At 46.6% G+C, this 18,216-nt stretch overlaps 1 protein-coding gene across 2 annotated transcripts in view; it reads right to left on the bottom strand.

Annotated features, from left to right (window-relative positions):
- The window catches only part of LOC147435932 (uncharacterized), a 38,435-nt gene extending 20,647 nt beyond the window's left edge, over nucleotides 1-17,788 (bottom strand). The window contains exon 1 of one of the 2 annotated variants that reach the window (XR_015185133.1): nucleotides 17,419-17,780. Coding sequence is in view for 1 of the 2 variants with exons in the window: in XM_086488834.1 (XP_086344960.1) it covers nucleotides 17,419-17,699 (281 nt within the window). In the remaining variant the exon portion in view is untranslated. Of the gene's footprint in view, nucleotides 1-17,418 lie in introns of both variants that reach the window. The other variant, XM_086488834.1, reaches the window with a different exon arrangement.
- Between the last annotated feature and the right edge of the window lie 428 nt (nucleotides 17,789-18,216).

Raw genomic sequence — 18,216 nt, 5'->3', positions numbered from 1 at the left:
AAACGCATCACCAAAAAAATTCAAATAATCCAAAAGTAGTCCGGAAGGCTGTCTTGTAGATGTCTCCCGTCGCGATTCGGATCTGATGATATCCACTCTTCAGATCAATCTTGCTAAAGCACGAGGATCCCTGTAACCTGTCGAGTATATCATCGATCCTAGGAATCGGAAATCTGTTCTTGCTCGTGATTTTGTTGAGAGCTCTATACTCAATGCACATTCTCCAAGATCCGTCTTTCTTCAAATCCAACAACAATGGAGAGTAATACGGTGAAGTACTATGCTGGACAAGACCCTTTTCCAAGAGGTCTTTCACTGGGTTCATAATCTTTTCATTCTGTACTCGGCTCACACAGTAAGGTGGCCGGTTCGGTGGCGTGCTTCCAAGTATCATATCAATTGTTTGATCTTCAGGCCCTCTGAAAAGCAATCGGCATGAGTGTGGAGAAAAATCTTGGCGTTCTTTTGATCAGGTCAAAACATGTTCAACCTTTATCCATCGTTCAGTTCTCTCCCAAAAGAATGAGTAAGAAACTGAAGTTCATCAAGTACAATCTCTAAGCCCTTCATTTATCAAAGTCGCTTTCTCGGCCCGGTAGTCAACCACGGCGTAGTTCTTGTAGTACCAAGGGATCCTGAGTAGAACGTCACTCGCGTGCCCTGAACACCCCTGTCATTGCAAACGAAGTTTGCCAATGCTCGGTGTAATGGCAACATCCCACCCGGGTGCCAGTCGAACTACCTCTGCCTGTGGCGTCAGTCTGTCGGGCGTAATTTCCAAATCGAGAAGCCAATTCCAAGTGAAAAGAAGTTGGCCTTGGCTCCTTCAAAAGAGCTTCCTGATCCTTCACTTTGCCCCAAAAGCGGCAAAGTTTGTACTTTCATTCATTAGATTCGGTGCACGTCCCACGACATGTGGTACCAGTTCTGCTTTTCTATCTGCTTTTTCTGCCACGTTCCTCAACTGCTCTCGAACTCTCAGATCTGTCGTCGTCTTTATCATTCTGTTCTTTCTGTGCCTTTTTAGGGCACTTCGCGGAGGTATGTCCACATTCCCTGCATCCAAAGCACTTCCCCTCTCTGATGAAGCGAGCTCTCTCCTCGGGAGTAAGCTTGGGTCGTGCATCCTTTTTCTCTGGGTTGCTCTTTTTCTTTATACTTTCATTCCCAGAAGTCTGTTCGGCTCGTTGTGTCATGGCCTCATCTGTGCGGTAGGTCAGACTGCCAGAGTGAATGGCAAAGCCCCGCTTCGCATGACTCATCAACTCCTGAGTAGAAGCTGACTTCTGTTCCAAGCAGTGATCTCGGATCTCTATAGATAGACCCAAGGTAAACCGCTCAATCTGTTCTCTGAACGAGATCTTCTTGAATGAAGAGGCGGGTAGAAAAGAGCTCCAGAATCTTTCACAGTAAGCATTGATTGTATCTTTCTTGGTCATCCGAAGATGGTTCAAAGCAGCTCGTATATCTCATTCATATTCTTGCGTCAACCAAGAAGAAATAAAAAGCTTTTTTTTAATTTCAGCCATTTAACTGGCGCAGTCTTGTTTAAAAGAAGCGTGGACCACCAAGTATAAGCATTCCCCTTAAAGTAAGAGGCAGCTCTCCGAATCTTGGAGTGCTCTGAGTAGCGTCCTCCTGCGAAAGCGATATCAAACTACTATATAAAAGAAAAAGCCTTCGAAGCATCTGAGTATCCTGAAAAAGTATCAAACTTCATCGAGTGGCCACCTTCCTTAAACTCTCGGACTTTCTTGCTGTTATCTTCGAGCTTTGTAAAAATTCTTCTTGTTCGCATAAAAGTTTCCATCATCAGAATCTGAGCTGTCTGTAGACGAGTCCTCAGTAGAACTGTCAGTCTCTGGGCGAGATTTAGCCTTCTTTGCCTTTTTCTTGCCCTTTCTGAACTTTGTTTTTTGCTTCGCTTTTTACCTTTTCTGTCTTCTTCGCTCGAATCTGAGGAGCTAGAAGAACTGTCAAAAGAAGAAGAAGAAGAAGAACTGGGTACTCCTTCAAATCGAACACGCTTCTTCTGTTTCTTTGCATTGTCAAAAGTCGACTGACGACCCAAATATCCTGGGAAGTCAGTGCCTTTTCTGCTTTTTGCCGTGCTTTTTGGCTTTCTTTTGCGCGTCAAAAAGCTGAGCAATCCGTGCATCAACCACCTCTTCTAATTCCTTCTCTGAATATTTCTTGTGAGCATAAGGTTTCTTGAGAGTGGGTGTAGTGGTTTTCTACCACTGCTCATGCACTTCCTGAAAAGAAGTCTCGCTCATATATTTGCAAATTTTGGATCCTTCGCAAAATTGAGCATCATCTTCGTTGCATCGCCGATCAACTGGCGACGCTCCATCTCTCGCCGCTCCGCTTGAGTAGGCCGAGGCGGGCCATACTCTCTGCCAGAATCTTCGTTGTGATCCCTGCCCGCATCTCCATATGCAAAGGGAGTCAACTGATCCTTGCGTGAAGCCATAGGTGCCGCGGAACAAAAATTGGAGATCGGATTTCCCGTAGAAGAGAAATCGGCCGTGCTCTGATACCACTGTAACAGACTTGGACACTCCAAGTCAAGAATCAATCGCGACAGCACCAAATAACCACTTCAAAACAATTCACAGATCACAATAGATTAGCACTGGCCCGGCGGAGTTCCGTGCCTAGAGATAATGGCCCCAAAGACTGGCGCCCAAAGTACAAGAGAGTGGGTCGGGATTCACTCTCAGACTCTGCGTCCAGATGCTCTGAGAAGTGAGGCCCTCAACACTAATTTTAAGGTTACAAGGGATGCCCAAAAGCTTCAAATCAAAAGCAACTGCTCTCTCTCTCTCACAGAGAGTCAAAACTTGAAAGCAAAAGCATTCTCTCTCTCTTTCTCATTGCGTAGAGAAAAAGCAATATTCGCGTCGCTCATCTTAAAAAAATAAATAAAAAAATTAGCTTCCGCGATTTCCGAAAATTAGAGTCTGTGGCAAAAATTAGGGTTTGCAGGTTTTTTTAGGGTTTTTGGCAGAAAGTAGGGTTTTTGCTATCCGCCACGTCATCACTTTGTGACAGAAAAACTGAGATCAAGTGGACGAATCTAGAGAGATGCCATAACTCTTAGCAGGAATACGGTCCGCTCTCAATGAGTGAAAAGAGGCACAAGGGGAGGCTGGACAAGCCCTTCTTTCTTGGATTACCTATCACTCTTCAAAAACACCATTAGGAATCGACACGCCCAAGAGAACTTGGGTTACGTGCGACTGCAACAAGCAAAAGAATGGTTCTTTCCATGAGTGATACAGAACACTGCCAAAGCTCTGATACCAATGTAAGGTGCAACAGAAGTGAATGTTGAACTTTGCTCAAGATGAGTACTCCGAACTGTGCTCAAGGGTTCCTTTTACTTACGGAAGGGAGAGCCTTCCGTTCCTTAGTGAGAGAGTGCAATGGACACAAACAAAGTGATGAACACTGTGAATGAAGGTGCTAAGACTGAGAGAGAACGAGAGAAGAGAATACGACACCGGGAAGCTGTCAAACCCTCCTCCGAGGGCCCCACTCTCGATGGCGAAAGTGGTCTACTATTGATTGCACAATCTGGTACAAGATGTTGATGCAAAACTAAGTGATGCTATGTCGAGGCCGACGGTGGTGCCAACGATGACGAGACTAGGGCTGAAAACTGAATGCTTGGGAATGCTTGCGAATCTGCAACTGTCGACTATGACGGCTGAATCTACTGTCTTAAAAACGTTGGATCTGCTGCCCTTTATTCGCTGAATTTGCTATCTTGAAAACGTTGAATCTGCTGCATTGAAAACGCTGCCTTTTGCTAGTTTTCAATCGCTGGTTTACTGCATGCAAAACGCTGGTCTGAGAGTACCAAAAATGCTGATCTGTATGGCTGTAAACGCTGATCTGCAGGGCTGTAAAAACGCTAGCCTGGCTGGGTCAATAACACCGGTGCAGAGGTTGCAAAAGCGCCGTATAATGCTGTTGAAGATCACCAAGGTCATGGGCTGAAATCGTCAGGTGATCTTGTGTGAAAACGCTGATGATGCTCCTTCTCCTCTTCTGCCAGATTAGCCTAGCCCTAGGTTTGCTTATATGTTACTTTAGCAAAATTGCCCTACCCAGTTTCCAACAAAAGTCACTTAAAATAATAAATGAAAAATGTCAAAAATAGGGAAAATAGGTTCTGTGCATTGAAAAATGCTCTTGATGGATTCTGATGGGAATCTGATGATCATGCTGTGTGCAACTAGAGGATATGCATCAATCTAATTGCCTGGACATGCACAGTCTGCGAACAGACTCACAAAAGTGCCAGATCACTTCCTATTCTAGATTGACTTGACTGAACTGAACCCTGGTCATGCTATAGCTTGTCCACGGACACATAGGGTTGGATGTGTCACGCGACAAAAAAAATTGGCTTTTATAATGGGAGGTCTTCAACTTTGGAAATTGCTTTCTGATTGGCCCATCTAGCACCTTAATTTGGCATTTTTTGGAAGGAGGGATCCGCCTTACTTTCATCTGCTCTCTAACTGCCCTCTTTGACTACCCTTGAGGGGAGGTGCACTAGCGACATCGCTAGTGCCCCTAGGCATTTTTAATTTTATTTTTTATTCATTTATTTCTTTTCCTAACCTTACCTCCTTTTACCCTTGAATTTGGTCCATCAGCCCACCTTGGTCGGCTCTTAACTGCCCTCTTGGGCTTGGATCCTTTGAATTCTCTCTCTCTCTCTCAATTGCCTCTCGGCTTGCTTTGACCTGCCCTCTTTGACAGCCCTTTGGGCTCTCTCCCTTTCTCTCTCTCACATGGGCTCCCCTGCACCCGCTTTGTCCGGTTTCCTTTAGAGCCGCTCCGACCGGCCTTCAACTTTAAATCTTCCACTCTCTCTCTCTTGTCAGGAGATCCTCTCCCTCTCTCTCATCTCTTGCTTTCTCTCTTATATAGGGGAGGCACTAGCAACCTCCTCCTCAAGCTTCGAAAGTTGGACTCCTAAGGGACCGCGGGACACAGCCCTTACGCGTGCCACGTCATCAATGTGATGCCACTAGAACCGCCGTCGGCCACCCACAGTTGGCGCACCCGCCGCCATCAGCGTCCACAACCAAAATACCGCCAAGCCCGCTCACACAACGTCCGGAGCGCTTCCGACAGCCCCCGCCATAGCCTTGGAGCTCTCTCCTTGTACACGCCCCAAATGGGCCACGGTTTGGCCTAAATACCCTGCGTGAATTATCCCGTCTTGCGCATATGGGCTTATGCCGGCCACGTGGCAGTCATTGGCTCCATGGCCCCTCAAGCCTCACAAAAATCCCCACAAGGCATATATAAAAAAAACTTTTTTTGTGCCTCCTTCCCCCGGCTCCCATGTCCTGCCCAATGGCCCGAATCTCGAGCCGCCAAGCCGTGCCAAAGCTCCACCGTGTCGGCTCCAAACCATGCAAACCTCACCCCTTTTTGACTCCTCCGAGCCCACAAATTAAGGGTGTAGAATACCAAGAGAATCATCTGCATACTCCCCATCACCAAATACTCCCAACTTTACCAGGCCATAACTCGATCATCGTGCATCCGTTTGCCAAGCGGTCAGTTCCAGCTAGCTTCATGCATTTTTCACCACCTTCTTGAGCTTTGTCGAGGTTCAAAAAACGCCAAGTGGCACGACTCCCCATGCGATCAACCTGGCCCATAACTGGCTCCCGGCAAAACTTCAAGAGGCCATAACTTGCTATTCAGAACTCCGATCCGCAATCCGGAAAGTCAAGCATGCTCCATAATTCGAGCTTTACACATCTATCTGCTGTCATCGCTCTAGCCATCTGTCCCCACTGCCCTGTCCGTTGGGCATCTGCAAAACCTTCTAACTTTGAGCTTCAGTATCTTGCGTATGGGGGCTCCGTTTGACGAGTCGCCTGGACCGGCTTCTACAGAACATCGAACACTTCATTCCAGGACACTGATAGAGCTCTTTGGACACTTAAACCTGCCATCCCAACTAGCCCATTCTGGAGCCTCCTTGGCCTAAAAAGCCGCACCTGGCATACATTCCCGCTGCCACTAGTCTGCCCAGGGATTTCATACTTGCTCTAGCCTTTTGCACTTACCCTGCCTGCAGCCCTAGCCTAGCATTGCACACTTTTAGCTTGGACCAACTTTGGCTGCACCAACGTTGAACGTTGGATCACTTGCTTACACAGGAGCATCTACATGGACTTAGGGAGAGGATCTTGGATCTCTTGTTGGACAGGTTCATTGCTTGGATCTACAAACTTCAGTACTTTGGACTCTGTTAAAGAGTTTACCCGCAAGATGCGGGAGATAAGGCATCCCGCGACCACATCCGGATTCACTCGAAGCTTGGCTTGGATGGTAGTGCACTCGCTCCTCTACACTCCTAATCATTTGGATTGCTACCTTTAGATTTGCTTACACTCACCCTCGATAACCTTATAGCAGACTTAATCCCTGGCCTGGGCAGTAGGACACTCCCAGCTCATTAACATTGAGCGCCACACCGATTTGCGGTTTGGTTGCTTTGTTGGCGCAGATTCTGTTTTGGTTGGCACTGGAGGATTGGAGGTAGGAGATACAGGGAAGACGACGCAGACATCTTGGTCTGGCCACTTCCCTCCACAGCGCAAACTGTTGAGTCTGGCTTTCCCCTCATCTTGGATTACCCTACCTACCGATAGGACACCATCCGGTGGTGGCCCCTGCGGTCTATCGATGACGGCTCCAACTTACGGTAGCTTCTACGCTGCAGACTGTTTAGTCTGGCTTTCCTTGTTTCGAAGGACGTTTACGGTGCAGATTGCTACATCTGGCCCCTGAGTTTTACACAGCTTAGCCACCTGGCCACACTAGGTTTTAGGTTCGTGCATTGACAGGCTTCCGGTCATTCTCATGACAATTCCTGGGCTTGCCCATTTTCTCAAGACGGTTTCACTACACACACCACAGATCCTGTTGGACAGGACACTTGCAGGTGTATCGACACTTCTTTTACGACAAGGAATTGTTTTCACACTCAATTCGGGACCTTCACGCAGTATCTTCACCCTGTATCGGGGAAGTACAGCAATTTGCTACACTGCTCATAACGGTCCTTTACCATGGAGATCTCTTGGCGATAGCCCACTCTTGCATGTGACATAAGCTGTCGTATATTTGAGACTACTTTTCCTATACAGTAGTCTTGCAGTAGAAAAGGTAGGCCTACACTGTACTTCTCAATCTGTTCAACAAACGTAATGTCTCGAAAGGTGGAAATTGGCAGATAGGCGTCCAAAAAACTTTGGTTGTGTATTGAAAGAGTGTTCGAAGGGTACATCTTGAGACCAGACCATGTTGCAATTATATCTACTTCAAATGTCTCATCAAGTGTAAGGTGCAGCGGAATGAATGTTTGAGCTTTGCTCAAGATGAGTGCTCTGAACAGTGCTCGAGGTTCCTTTTTCTTACAGAAGGGAGAGCCTTCCGTTCCTTTAGTGAGAGAGTGCAATGGACAAACAAAGTGAATGGACACAGTGAATGGAAGTGCATGAAACTGAGATAGAGAAGAGAATACGACACCAGAGACGACGTAAAACCCTCCTCCGAAGGCCCCACTCTCTATGGCGAGAGCGGTCTACTTATGATTGCACAAATCTCTACAATGCTTGGACTTGCCGACGATGTCAACGATGATGAGGATGACGACGAGACGGGCTGAAATCTGGAAACGCTAAGGGCTGAAATCTGCAAATCTTTATCTGCTGAATTCTGACTCTATGTCGGACGATGTCGATGGCGACGATGCGACGACGACGTGCTGAAAACGCAGATGCTGAAATCTGCGTTTTCCGGGCTGAGACTGTAAACCTTGCAGGATCAGACCGTGCGGCGAGGATCTGCTGCAGGAAGGTGAGATCTGCGAGGTTCGGGACTTGATCTACGATGTCTAAGGGCTGAAAACGCTGGTGGTTCTTGATGTTTCGTCGCGATGATCTGCAAAAACGCTAGGGTTGTTCTGCAAACCAAAAACGATAGGGATGAATTCTGATGTTTCGGGGAAATCTGCTAACGCTAGGGCTGATCTGCTGTCTACAGCCGCCGGGAATCTGCAAGGGCAAAAACGTTGGCTGATCTGGTGCAAAAACGCTAGGCCTTCTGTTGAGAGAAAACGCCAAAGCTGTCGCGGGGGTTGGTCTTGCTGAGAAGTTGTCTGTTGAGCAAGGTGCTCCTGCTGCCTCTTCTGCCAAATAGTGCTAGCCTTGGTTTGCTTATATACAAACTTACTCAATTTGCCCTACCTACTTTCCAACAAAAGTCACTTAAAAATAATAAGCGAAAATGTCAAAAATAGGAAAAATAGGTCAAATACACTGGAAAATTCCCTGAAGGATTCTGATGGATTCTGATGGGAATGCTTATGATCATGCTGTGTGCAACCAGAGGACTCAGGATATGCATCTACACTAAGTGTCTGGACATGCACGGTCTGCGAACAACTCACAACAGTGCCAGAACACTTCTAATCTAGACTGACTGGACTGACGGAACCCTTGTTATGAAGTAGCTTGTCCACGGACACATAGGGTTGGATGTGTCACGTGACATCCCCTCCTTTTCAAAGTGAGGTACTGGTACCGAACTGTATGGCGTCGAGGGAGATCGCCAATAGCATCCGGAATCTTGGGAAGGACTCTTCGCCGGCCCACTTTGAGGTGTGGATCATGCGATACTTGAACTTCATAAAGGTCTGCAACGCTTGCTTTTTTGGGCCGCGCTGAAAGCGACACAAAGTCTTCTGTGGCTCCTTCGATACTTCAACTTCGTCTAGAGGCCTGCTTCTTTCTTCTTCAAGAATCTCCACGGCTGAAAATTCCTGAAACCACTTCCAACACAAAAACGTGAACATACCCATTCCATGTAAAGTGAGTGGAAAAAATCTTGTCTTCCTCAAAGATTGTGTATGCAATGTAGATGAACAAAGAAACGGAGTGCCAAATTGTTCACCACACACTCGCAGACAATGAGATCGAATCTTGTCGTACTGATCTAAATCGATCAACTATGGCAATTCACAACGGAAATGCCCATGCTTGGTGCTCATACTTTCATGTGCTTTTCCTACGAATATGTCATGCCAAGGAAGAGACATGGAATGTGACGTCCTTGAATGCATACTTTTCAAATTTTCATGAACAATCCGCATACATTCATGCTCATTCATGAGTGAAACATGCTCAACGTACAATATGTCACGCATAGTAAAAGGGATCACATAAAGACGTTGATGAAAATACAGGAAACGATCACGAATGAAACACTCGGACAATGCGTGCTATGAATCATGCGAACACATAATACTTCCTGTAATGGTTCTTTGGACCGAGGCCCAAGAGTCGAGATCGGTTCTTCCTGAAGGGGTTCGTTGGACCTAGGCTCGAGAGCCAAGATCGGTTCTTCGTGATTGATCGAATCTGCAACGAGGTTAGCTTCGCTAGAAAAAGCATCAACTAACTCATCATGTCACGTGACACATCCCAACCCTATGTGTCCGTGGACAAGCAATACCACAACAGGGTTCAGTCAATCTAGATTAGCAGTGATCTGGCACTTTTGTGAGTCTATTCGTAGACCGTGCATGCCCATTCACTTAGCATAGACGCATATCCTCCGGTTGCACACAGCATGATCATCGGAATTCCCATCAGAATCCATTAGCATCAATTAGGGGAATTTTCCACTGCATTTAGCCTAATTTCCTATTTTTTGGTTATTTTCACTTATTATTTTTAAGTGACTTTCCAACAAAAGTAGGTAGGGCAATTTTGCTAAGTTAATATATAAGCAAACCCAAGTTAGCACTTTCTGGCACAAGAGGCAGCAGGAGCTTCCCGCTCAACAGGCAACTTCTCAGCAGTACCCCCTAGCACCCCCAGCGTTTTGGATCCCATCCTCGCCGGGCAAGTTCCCACCCCTAGCGTTTTCTCAGCATCATGTCGCCATCCAGTTTCCCCCTTCTGGCACTTGGTTCCCCTGCAGATCAGCCTCAGCCCTTAGCGTTTTTGACCTACAGCAGCAGCCCCAAAGGACTAGCGTTTTTGGGATTGCAGACCAGCAGCCCAATCAGCGTTTTTGCTTTGAAGATGCAGATCAGCCTAGCGTTTTTGGCAAGGTACAGTTTCAGCCAACGTTTTGGTTTTCATCCCTAAACCACATCAGATCCACAGCGATTTCAGCCTTAGATACAATAGCACATCAGCCCCAGATCGGTTGCAGATGTTCCCCCATTTTCAGCCATAAAAATGCAGCCAAAACAGTCATTTTCAGCCATAAAAACGCAAGCCAAAACAGTCATTTTCAGCCACCGAAACAGTCCCCGAATTCAGCGATTAGAAGATCACAGATTTCAGCCATCAAGTCGTCGTCGTCATCACCGTCGTCGTCATCCGCATAGTCTCATTGCATCAGTCCATTGCATACGCATTGTACACCTTTGTGCAATCAAAGTAGACCACTCTCGCCGACGAGAGTGGGGCCTTCGGAGGAGGGTTTTACAAACTCTCGGATGTCGTATCTCTTCTCTCTCCTTCTCTCACTCTCATTCACTTGCACGCTCAATATCCACTCACTTTGTTCGTGATCATAGCACTCTCCATAAGACGGAAAGCTCTCTCTTTCCCTAAGAACTAAAAGGAACCTTGAGCAATAAAGATCACTAATCTTGAGAAAATACAACATTCATTCCGCTGCACCTTACATTGGTATCAGAGCTTTGGAAGTGTTCTGCATTACTCAAGGAAAGAACCACAAGAACGTCACAAGAATTTTTTTGCTTGTTGCAATCGCACGAACCCAAGTTTACTTGGGCGTGGCGATTCCTAATCGTGTTTTGTTGAAGAGTGACAGGAATCCCAAGAAAGAAGGGCTTGTCCAGCCGCCCCTTGTGTCTCTTTTCACTCATTGAGAGCGGACCGTGCACTTAGCGGCCGGCCAATCGACGTGAGGTGGGAAAAAGCAACCTTGGTGTGAGCGCAAGGCCGCCAAGGGGTGCGCCCACAGAAAGGAGTAGAACTCGGGTGAAGAGAAGATCCTTCTCCAACGCGATTTGTAAGCGAAAGAAAACCTCAAGAACCCAAGACCCTCAAGACTCAAGAACCTCAAGACTCTCAAGAACCCAAGATTCTCACGAATCAAGGACCTCAAGAACCTCAAGACCCTCAAGAACCCAAGTTCCTCGCGAGCTTAAGATCCAAGATTATAGTGCATGGTCGTCACCCGAAGCGGAATGGATACTTCGCATACAGGTGATGAGCATGAGAGAGGCGACGGACACTCGTCCCCACCCGGAGATGATTTCTTCAACCCTCCCCCTTCGCCATCTACGCCAAACCCTCTGGAGGCAGTGGTCAAGCAGATGATGGCCATGATGGATAGACAAGAAGCAAGTCGCCTTGCTCAAGACCGTGAGTGCCTTGCTCAGGAACGTGAGCGCATTGCTCTTGCCGCAAAACAAGAAGAAAATTGGCTTGCTTTCGAACGCGAGCGCGATGAACGAGAGGCTCAAAGGGAGATTCGTCATGAAGAATTTATTTCCCACATCCTAGCCTCGAAGACTGAACCACCCAAAGATCGTAGAAGTTCGTCAAGTGGCGCAAGCCACGATGCGGATTCCAACCATCCAGTCACAGAGAAGTTGACTTTAAGTAAGTATGACGGTAAGATGGATGCTACAGTTATTCATTCTTGGTTGCATCAATTTAATGCTTATTTTGCGATAACTAAGAAGACAGAAAATAGCAAAGTTTTGACGGCAGCTATGTACCTTGCCGGTGATGCCATTAATTGGTACCACGCATGGCAAGAGGCACAGCTAGCCGCGCACCTAGAGGCAGCCGACAATTTCACACCCCTCTTTTAGTTGGGCTGATTTCCAAGACAAGCTCAAGGCGCGGTTTATGCCACCTCAATACCTTGCATGATTGAAGGACGATTGACGCGCTCTCAAGCAAAATGGTATGCCGGTTATGTCTTTTTCTAATCGTGTTTTGCAGCTAGGTACCCAACTTCGCATGTCGGATGATGAGCGCAAAGAGGCTTTTCTCTTTGGATTGGACGAGTATATCAAGTACGATGTCGAGGTACTCGATCCAATCGATCTCAACAAGGCGGTAGCGATTGCTCTCGCACAGGAGATGAAGCACAACAAGGGAAAGCCTAAGGAGAACAAGACTTCCACAAGTACCTCACAGACTTCGCAAACTCCTTAGAACAATAAGAATGGTAAGAATAATAACTCTTCTAACCAATCTTCCAACAGTCTCGCATCATAGAATTCTTCCAATGAATCTAAGGATAAGACTAACACAATTGCTAAACCTAAGCTTACTCCAGATGAAAAGGTAGCACAAGGAAGTATAGGAGGATACATCACTTCGAAAGAACAAAGCACTTATTCTAAGGAAGGTCGTTGTTTTCATTGTCACATTAAGGGTCACATAAAAAGAACATGTCCTAAGCTTGAATCGAATGAATCTAAAGAACCCACAGCACCCACTACATCTGTCAATGCAATGAATGATAACACGAGTGTGCCCCAAGTTTCTCAGGACCCTCCCATTGATGATTCTCTCATTAAATGTTATGGTCGTACGTCGGGGCACCGTTTTGTCATATTGTTTGACCCAAGTAGTATGCATGATGTGATCAGTTCCTCTCTTGTTGAGAGAGCCCGAGTTAGTCCGAGATCTCCTAACGAGGTCTCTGGCTTTCGTCCTGGTATGGACGCTCTCATCACAGAGGAGTGCCTTGATGTATTGTTTGCAATTCAACAGACTGCTTTCACTAAAAGATTTGTTGTTTCTCCTCTCTCAAGATGTGATATGATTTTGGGCATTCAATGGTTTTGTGAGACTAACGCTCTCATTGACTTTGAGGCTAACACTTTAACTCTCAATGTCAAAAGTGATTCTCCTACTATCTTTCATGGAGTAGACACTGCTCCTCCTCCATCTCTCATTGCTAATATGCAAGACAAGGTTGAAAGGATTCGAAATAAGGAGACTCTTCAGTCTTTTTTTCTCCACAGCAGGACACACAGGATTTGCATGATTGTGTGAAGCATGATGATGATTTGATTGACCATGATTTGGATGATAAAGACAAGCATGATGAATTGCATGAACAAGATGTGATTGTTCACAAGGATGATTTGTTAGTTGATGCTTTTTCTAGCGAAGCTAATCTCGTTGTAGATTCGATCAATCACCAAGAATCGATCTTGGCTTTCGAGTCGAGGTCCACAGATCCCCCACAAGAAGATTCGATAGATCCTGAAGAAGCGATCTTGGCTCTCGAGCCTTGGTCCAAAGAACCCTCACAGGAAGTATTGTGTGTTCGCATGATTGATACGCACGCATTGTTCGAGTGTTTCATTCGTGACGGTTTCCTGTATTTTAGTCAGCATCGTTATGTGATCCCTTTTCCTAGGCATGACATATTGTATGTTGAGCACGTTTCTCTCATGGATGAGCACGAATGTATGCGGATTTTTCGTGAAAAGCTGAAAAGTTTTTATGTAAGGAAGTCGCATTTCATGTCTCTTCCTTGGCATGACACACTTTCCGAAAGAGCACATGATAGTATGAGCACCAAGCATGGGCATTTCCATTGGGATTGCCACAGTTGATTGATTTCGATCAAACAGAAAAGATTCGATCTCATTGTTTGCATGTGTTTGATGAACGGGTTGTCACTCCGTCTATTTGTTCATCTACATTGCATACACAGTCTTTAGAGGAGACAAGATTTTTTTCCTTCACTTTACATGGAATGGGTATGTTCATGGTTTTGTGTTGAAGATGGTTTCAGGAATTTTCAGCCATGGAGATTCTTGAAGACGAAAGAAGCAAGACTCTAGACGAAGTTAAATCATCAAAGGAACAACAAAAGACTTTGAGTCGCTTTCGACGCGGCCCAAAGAAGCAAGCATTGCAGACCTTTATGAAGTTCAAGTAGCGCACGGCCCACACATCAGAGTGGACCGGCGAAGAGTCCCTTCCAAGATTCCGAATGCTGTTGGCAATCTCCCTCAACGCCATACAATTCGGTACCAGTACCTCACTTTGAAAAGGAGGGGATGTCACGTGACACATCCCAACCCTATGTGTCTGCGGACAAGCTATACCACAGTAGGGTTCAACCAGTCCAGTCAGTCTAGATTAGCAGTGATCTTGCACTTTTGTGAGTCTATTCGTAGACCGTGCATGCCCAGTCACTTAGCGTAGATGCATATCCTCCGGTTGCACACAGCATGATCATCAGAATTCCCATCAGAATCCATTAGCATCAATTAGGAATATTTTCCAGTGCATTTAGCCTAATTTCCTATTTTTTGGTTATTTTCACTTATTATTTTTAAGTGACTTTCCAACAAAAGTAGGTAGGGCAATTTTGCTAAGTTAATATATAAGCAAACCCAAGTTAGCACTTTCTGGCACAAGAGGCAGCAGAAGCTTCCCGCTCAACAGGCAACTTCTCAGCAGTACCCCCCAGCACCCCCAGCGTTTTGGATCCCATCCTCGCCGGGCAAGTTCCCACCCCTAGCGTTTTCTTAGCATCATGTCGCCATCCAGTTTCCCCCTTCTGGCGCTTGGTTCCCCTGTTGATCAGTCTCAGCCCTTAGCGTTTTTGACCTACAGCAGCAACCCCAAAGGACTAGCGTTTTTGGGATTGCAGACCAGCAGCCCAATCAGCGTTTTTGCATTGAAGATGCAGATCATCCTAGCGTTTTTGGGATTGCAGACCAGCAGCCCAATCAGCGTTTTTGCTTTGAAGATGCAGATCAGCCTAGCGTTTTTGGCAAGGTACAGTTTCAGCCAGCGTTTCGATTTTCAGCCCTAAACCACATCAGATCCACAATGATTCCAGCCTTAGATACAGTAGCAGATCAGCCCCAGATCGGTTGCAGATGTTCCCCCATTTTCAGCCATAAAAGCGCAGCCAAAAGTCATTTTCAGCCATCGAAACAGTCCCCAAATTCAGCGATTAGAAGATCACAGATTTCAGCCATCAAGTCGTCGTCGTCGTCGTCATCGACATAGTCCCATTGCATCAGTCCATTGCATACGCATTGTACACCTTTGTGCAATCAAAGTAGACCACTCTCGCCAACGAGAGTGGGGCCTTCGGAGGAGGGTTTTACAAACTCTCGGGTGTCGTATCTCTTCTCTCTCCTTCTCTCACTCTCATTCACTTGCACGCTCAATATCCACTCACTTTGTTCGTGATCATAGCACTCTCCATAAGACGGAAAGCTCTCTCTTTCCCTAAGAACTTAAAGGAACCTTGAACAATAAAGATCACTAATCTTGAGAAAATACAACATTCATTCCGCTGCACCTTACACATCATCCTTGTGAACAATCACGTCATCTTCATGCAAATCATCATGCTTGTGAGAAATCACATCTTGATCATGCAAATCATCATGCTCATCATTATCATTCAAATCATCATGCAAATCATGTGTGTCTTGCTTTGGAGAAGAAGAGACTGAGAGAGTCTCCTTTTCTCGAATCTCTTGCATCTGTGCCTGAACTTGAGAAAAGAGTTGCAAGAATTCTTTCATGTGTTGATCGCTCTCCTCTTTGATGGCTTTGTTCGCGCGATCAAATTTTGCTTGTCTTGCTTTGTTCTCGCGATCCAATTTGGCTTGTCTTTCTTTGTTCTCGCGATGTATGGCTGTCACTCTTTCTTTCTTTTTTTCGACACACCATAGGGCCCACAGGGGGAGGTGCTTATCCCTTCCAAATATTAGCCATGTTACATGGTCGGGCAAGGGCCGCGTACCATCGGGCAAGAGCCTCGCGTAGGCATCACCATGGCCACCTAATTGATGCACCACATGTTGGGAACGGCGGAGAGAACTCGTAGCAACCAGCTAGGAACCTCCTCCTCGGGTGACCCACCCCAGGAGGAGGATGCACTCGAGTGTCCAAGGGTAAGAGCCCTAGCAACGTGAACACCAGGTGAGCACAAGGTGTCCCTCTAGAGTGTGACCCAACGGGGGATTTGAACCCACAACCCATAGGTTGAGAGGCCAAAGCCTTACCGTTAGACCAACTCTTTGGGGACGGCTGCCACTCTTTCTGTGTATGGACGCTCTATGACTTCCATCTGTTCTTCGTGTTCACGCTCTATTTCTGCTTTTCGGTCTAGCTTCTTGTCCATAAACAACTGCGGCAACTCCTTCATACGAGTTAGTGCAATCCTTGACGTAGATGGGAAGGGGGAGGGTCGGAAAAACCTCCTGGTGGGGAAAATTCTTCTTCGCCTCTCTCATGCTCATCACCTCCAAGCGAAGTATCCATTCCGCTTCGAGTGATGACCTTACACTGAAGTCTTGGTATCCATTCTGCTTCGAGTGATGACCTTACACTGAAGTCTTGGGTTCTTGTGGGTTCTAGTGGTCTTGGGTGCCGAACAAAATGAACGACGGCATGCGAGAAAAGATCATGAAGTTCTGTATACTAAATTCAGAGCCGATGGCTTGAAAGGTACGAAGAAGAGAAAGAGAGACGCAATAGGGAGCGACACGATTTCAGGCGAAGCCGAACGACTAGAGGCTTACCCTTGCCAGACTGTCTCGCTCCTCTACCTGAATTCCCTACAATGGCATGGTTGGACAAGACAGTGAGAGCAGCTCAACAGATCCAAGAACTTGTCACTAGTCATAGTCCAAACACCCAAGGAGAGGGTTGTTTGGATTTATGGGATTTGTCTTGTGCTTTGTACGTTGTTCGTGTGTACCTTCTCTAGTCTACTAAAATGCCAATGTGGCAAGGATCATGTGATATGCCATGTGATAGCATGTGCCTACTTTCCACTTAGGATAATGATGACAGATGTGTAGGGTGAGGTTTCAACCGATGAAATAGCCTTGATGTCACTCTATGGCATCTCTATTTTCTTATTGAACAATCAAGCCTTACTTTTGAGTCTACATTGAGCCTCTCTCCCTTTGTGTACACACACACACGTGCACCATGAATTCTACACTCTTGCACCCACCTTGATCCTACAACCTCACATAGGCCAGGCATAACCACACGCTCCCTAAGATATGCACGCGCTATAAGATACGGCGGCACTGCCAGCTCCGTCCAAATAGATGATAAACACATTACCTATCCCCATTCCCAGCAAAGAGGGGCTCATCTCCCTTGTCCCCCTAGCACATTTTTTCCGAGAAGGCTGTTGTTAAAAAGCAAGTCGACAAATGAGCCACAAATAGCCGTAGCCAGGTTGGTTATACAAGAAATTAGAAGAGCCAAGAAGCTAGCATAAAGCTTGAAGCACACGTGAACTCTCTCTCTCTCTCTCTCTCTCTCTCTCTCTCTCTCTCTCTCTCTCTCTATGGTCGATACCTACAAAACGCTGCCGTATAGGGTGAAGGGCTCGACGGGATCCTTCTGAATGGAAGAAGAGGAGTTTCCAAACCAGTCAAAAGCAAGGGCCAAATCATCAGAAGAGTCAGGCCCCGGATGAAGAAGCACAGCAACCCCCAACACCAAAGCAAAAGGCCATTTAGCTTTCACAGCAGGCCCTTGTCTGGCGCGCACAGGAATGCGGTTTTTATCTGCGTGTACGGTGGCTCGCCATGTTGAACCTGCTAAAGGAGACACATGCAAGCTTGACGCCACCACCTCCATCACCGCGTTATCCCATCAGGTATGGTTTAATCTTTTGGCACACCCATAGCATTCGCTAAAATTACGAGTGTGAAATTGCTCGAGCATGGGCTAGGGCTCTTGGCGCGAAGTGGGAACGATCTACATCGTTTGATCATTGAGTGAACTAGGGGTGCCCTTCACACCTAGTTCACCATCCACTTCCCCCCCAAGGATTTGAACCCATGGACCCCATGTTGCAGGGCGGCGGGGGGCTCATGTGCATCATGCCATGGAAGGTGTCGATTACCCACATAATCCTACGTCACTTTACTCCCTAGTTTACCCTTAGTGCCCTCCCACCTAGTTTACACGTAGTTCAATCCTAGTTCACCCTTGAAAGATCTGACGGCCCAGATTTTTCCCGTCATGTGTGAGTAATGGTAGCCATAGATCCTCGCTAGGGAGGGACCCATGTCATATCGTGACGAGGGTGGCCTTGTTAACTTGTATAGAGTAGCATGGTGGGTGGCCTAGAAGATTTAACTCTTCATGAAAC

Source organism: Adiantum capillus-veneris, chromosome 18, assembly GCF_014529385.1.
Source record: "Adiantum capillus-veneris isolate H3 chromosome 18, ASM1452938v2, whole genome shotgun sequence".
NCBI classification, from domain to species: Eukaryota; Viridiplantae; Streptophyta; class Polypodiopsida; order Polypodiales; family Pteridaceae; genus Adiantum; species Adiantum capillus-veneris.
This window is presented reverse-complemented; position numbering and strand designations above follow the sequence as displayed.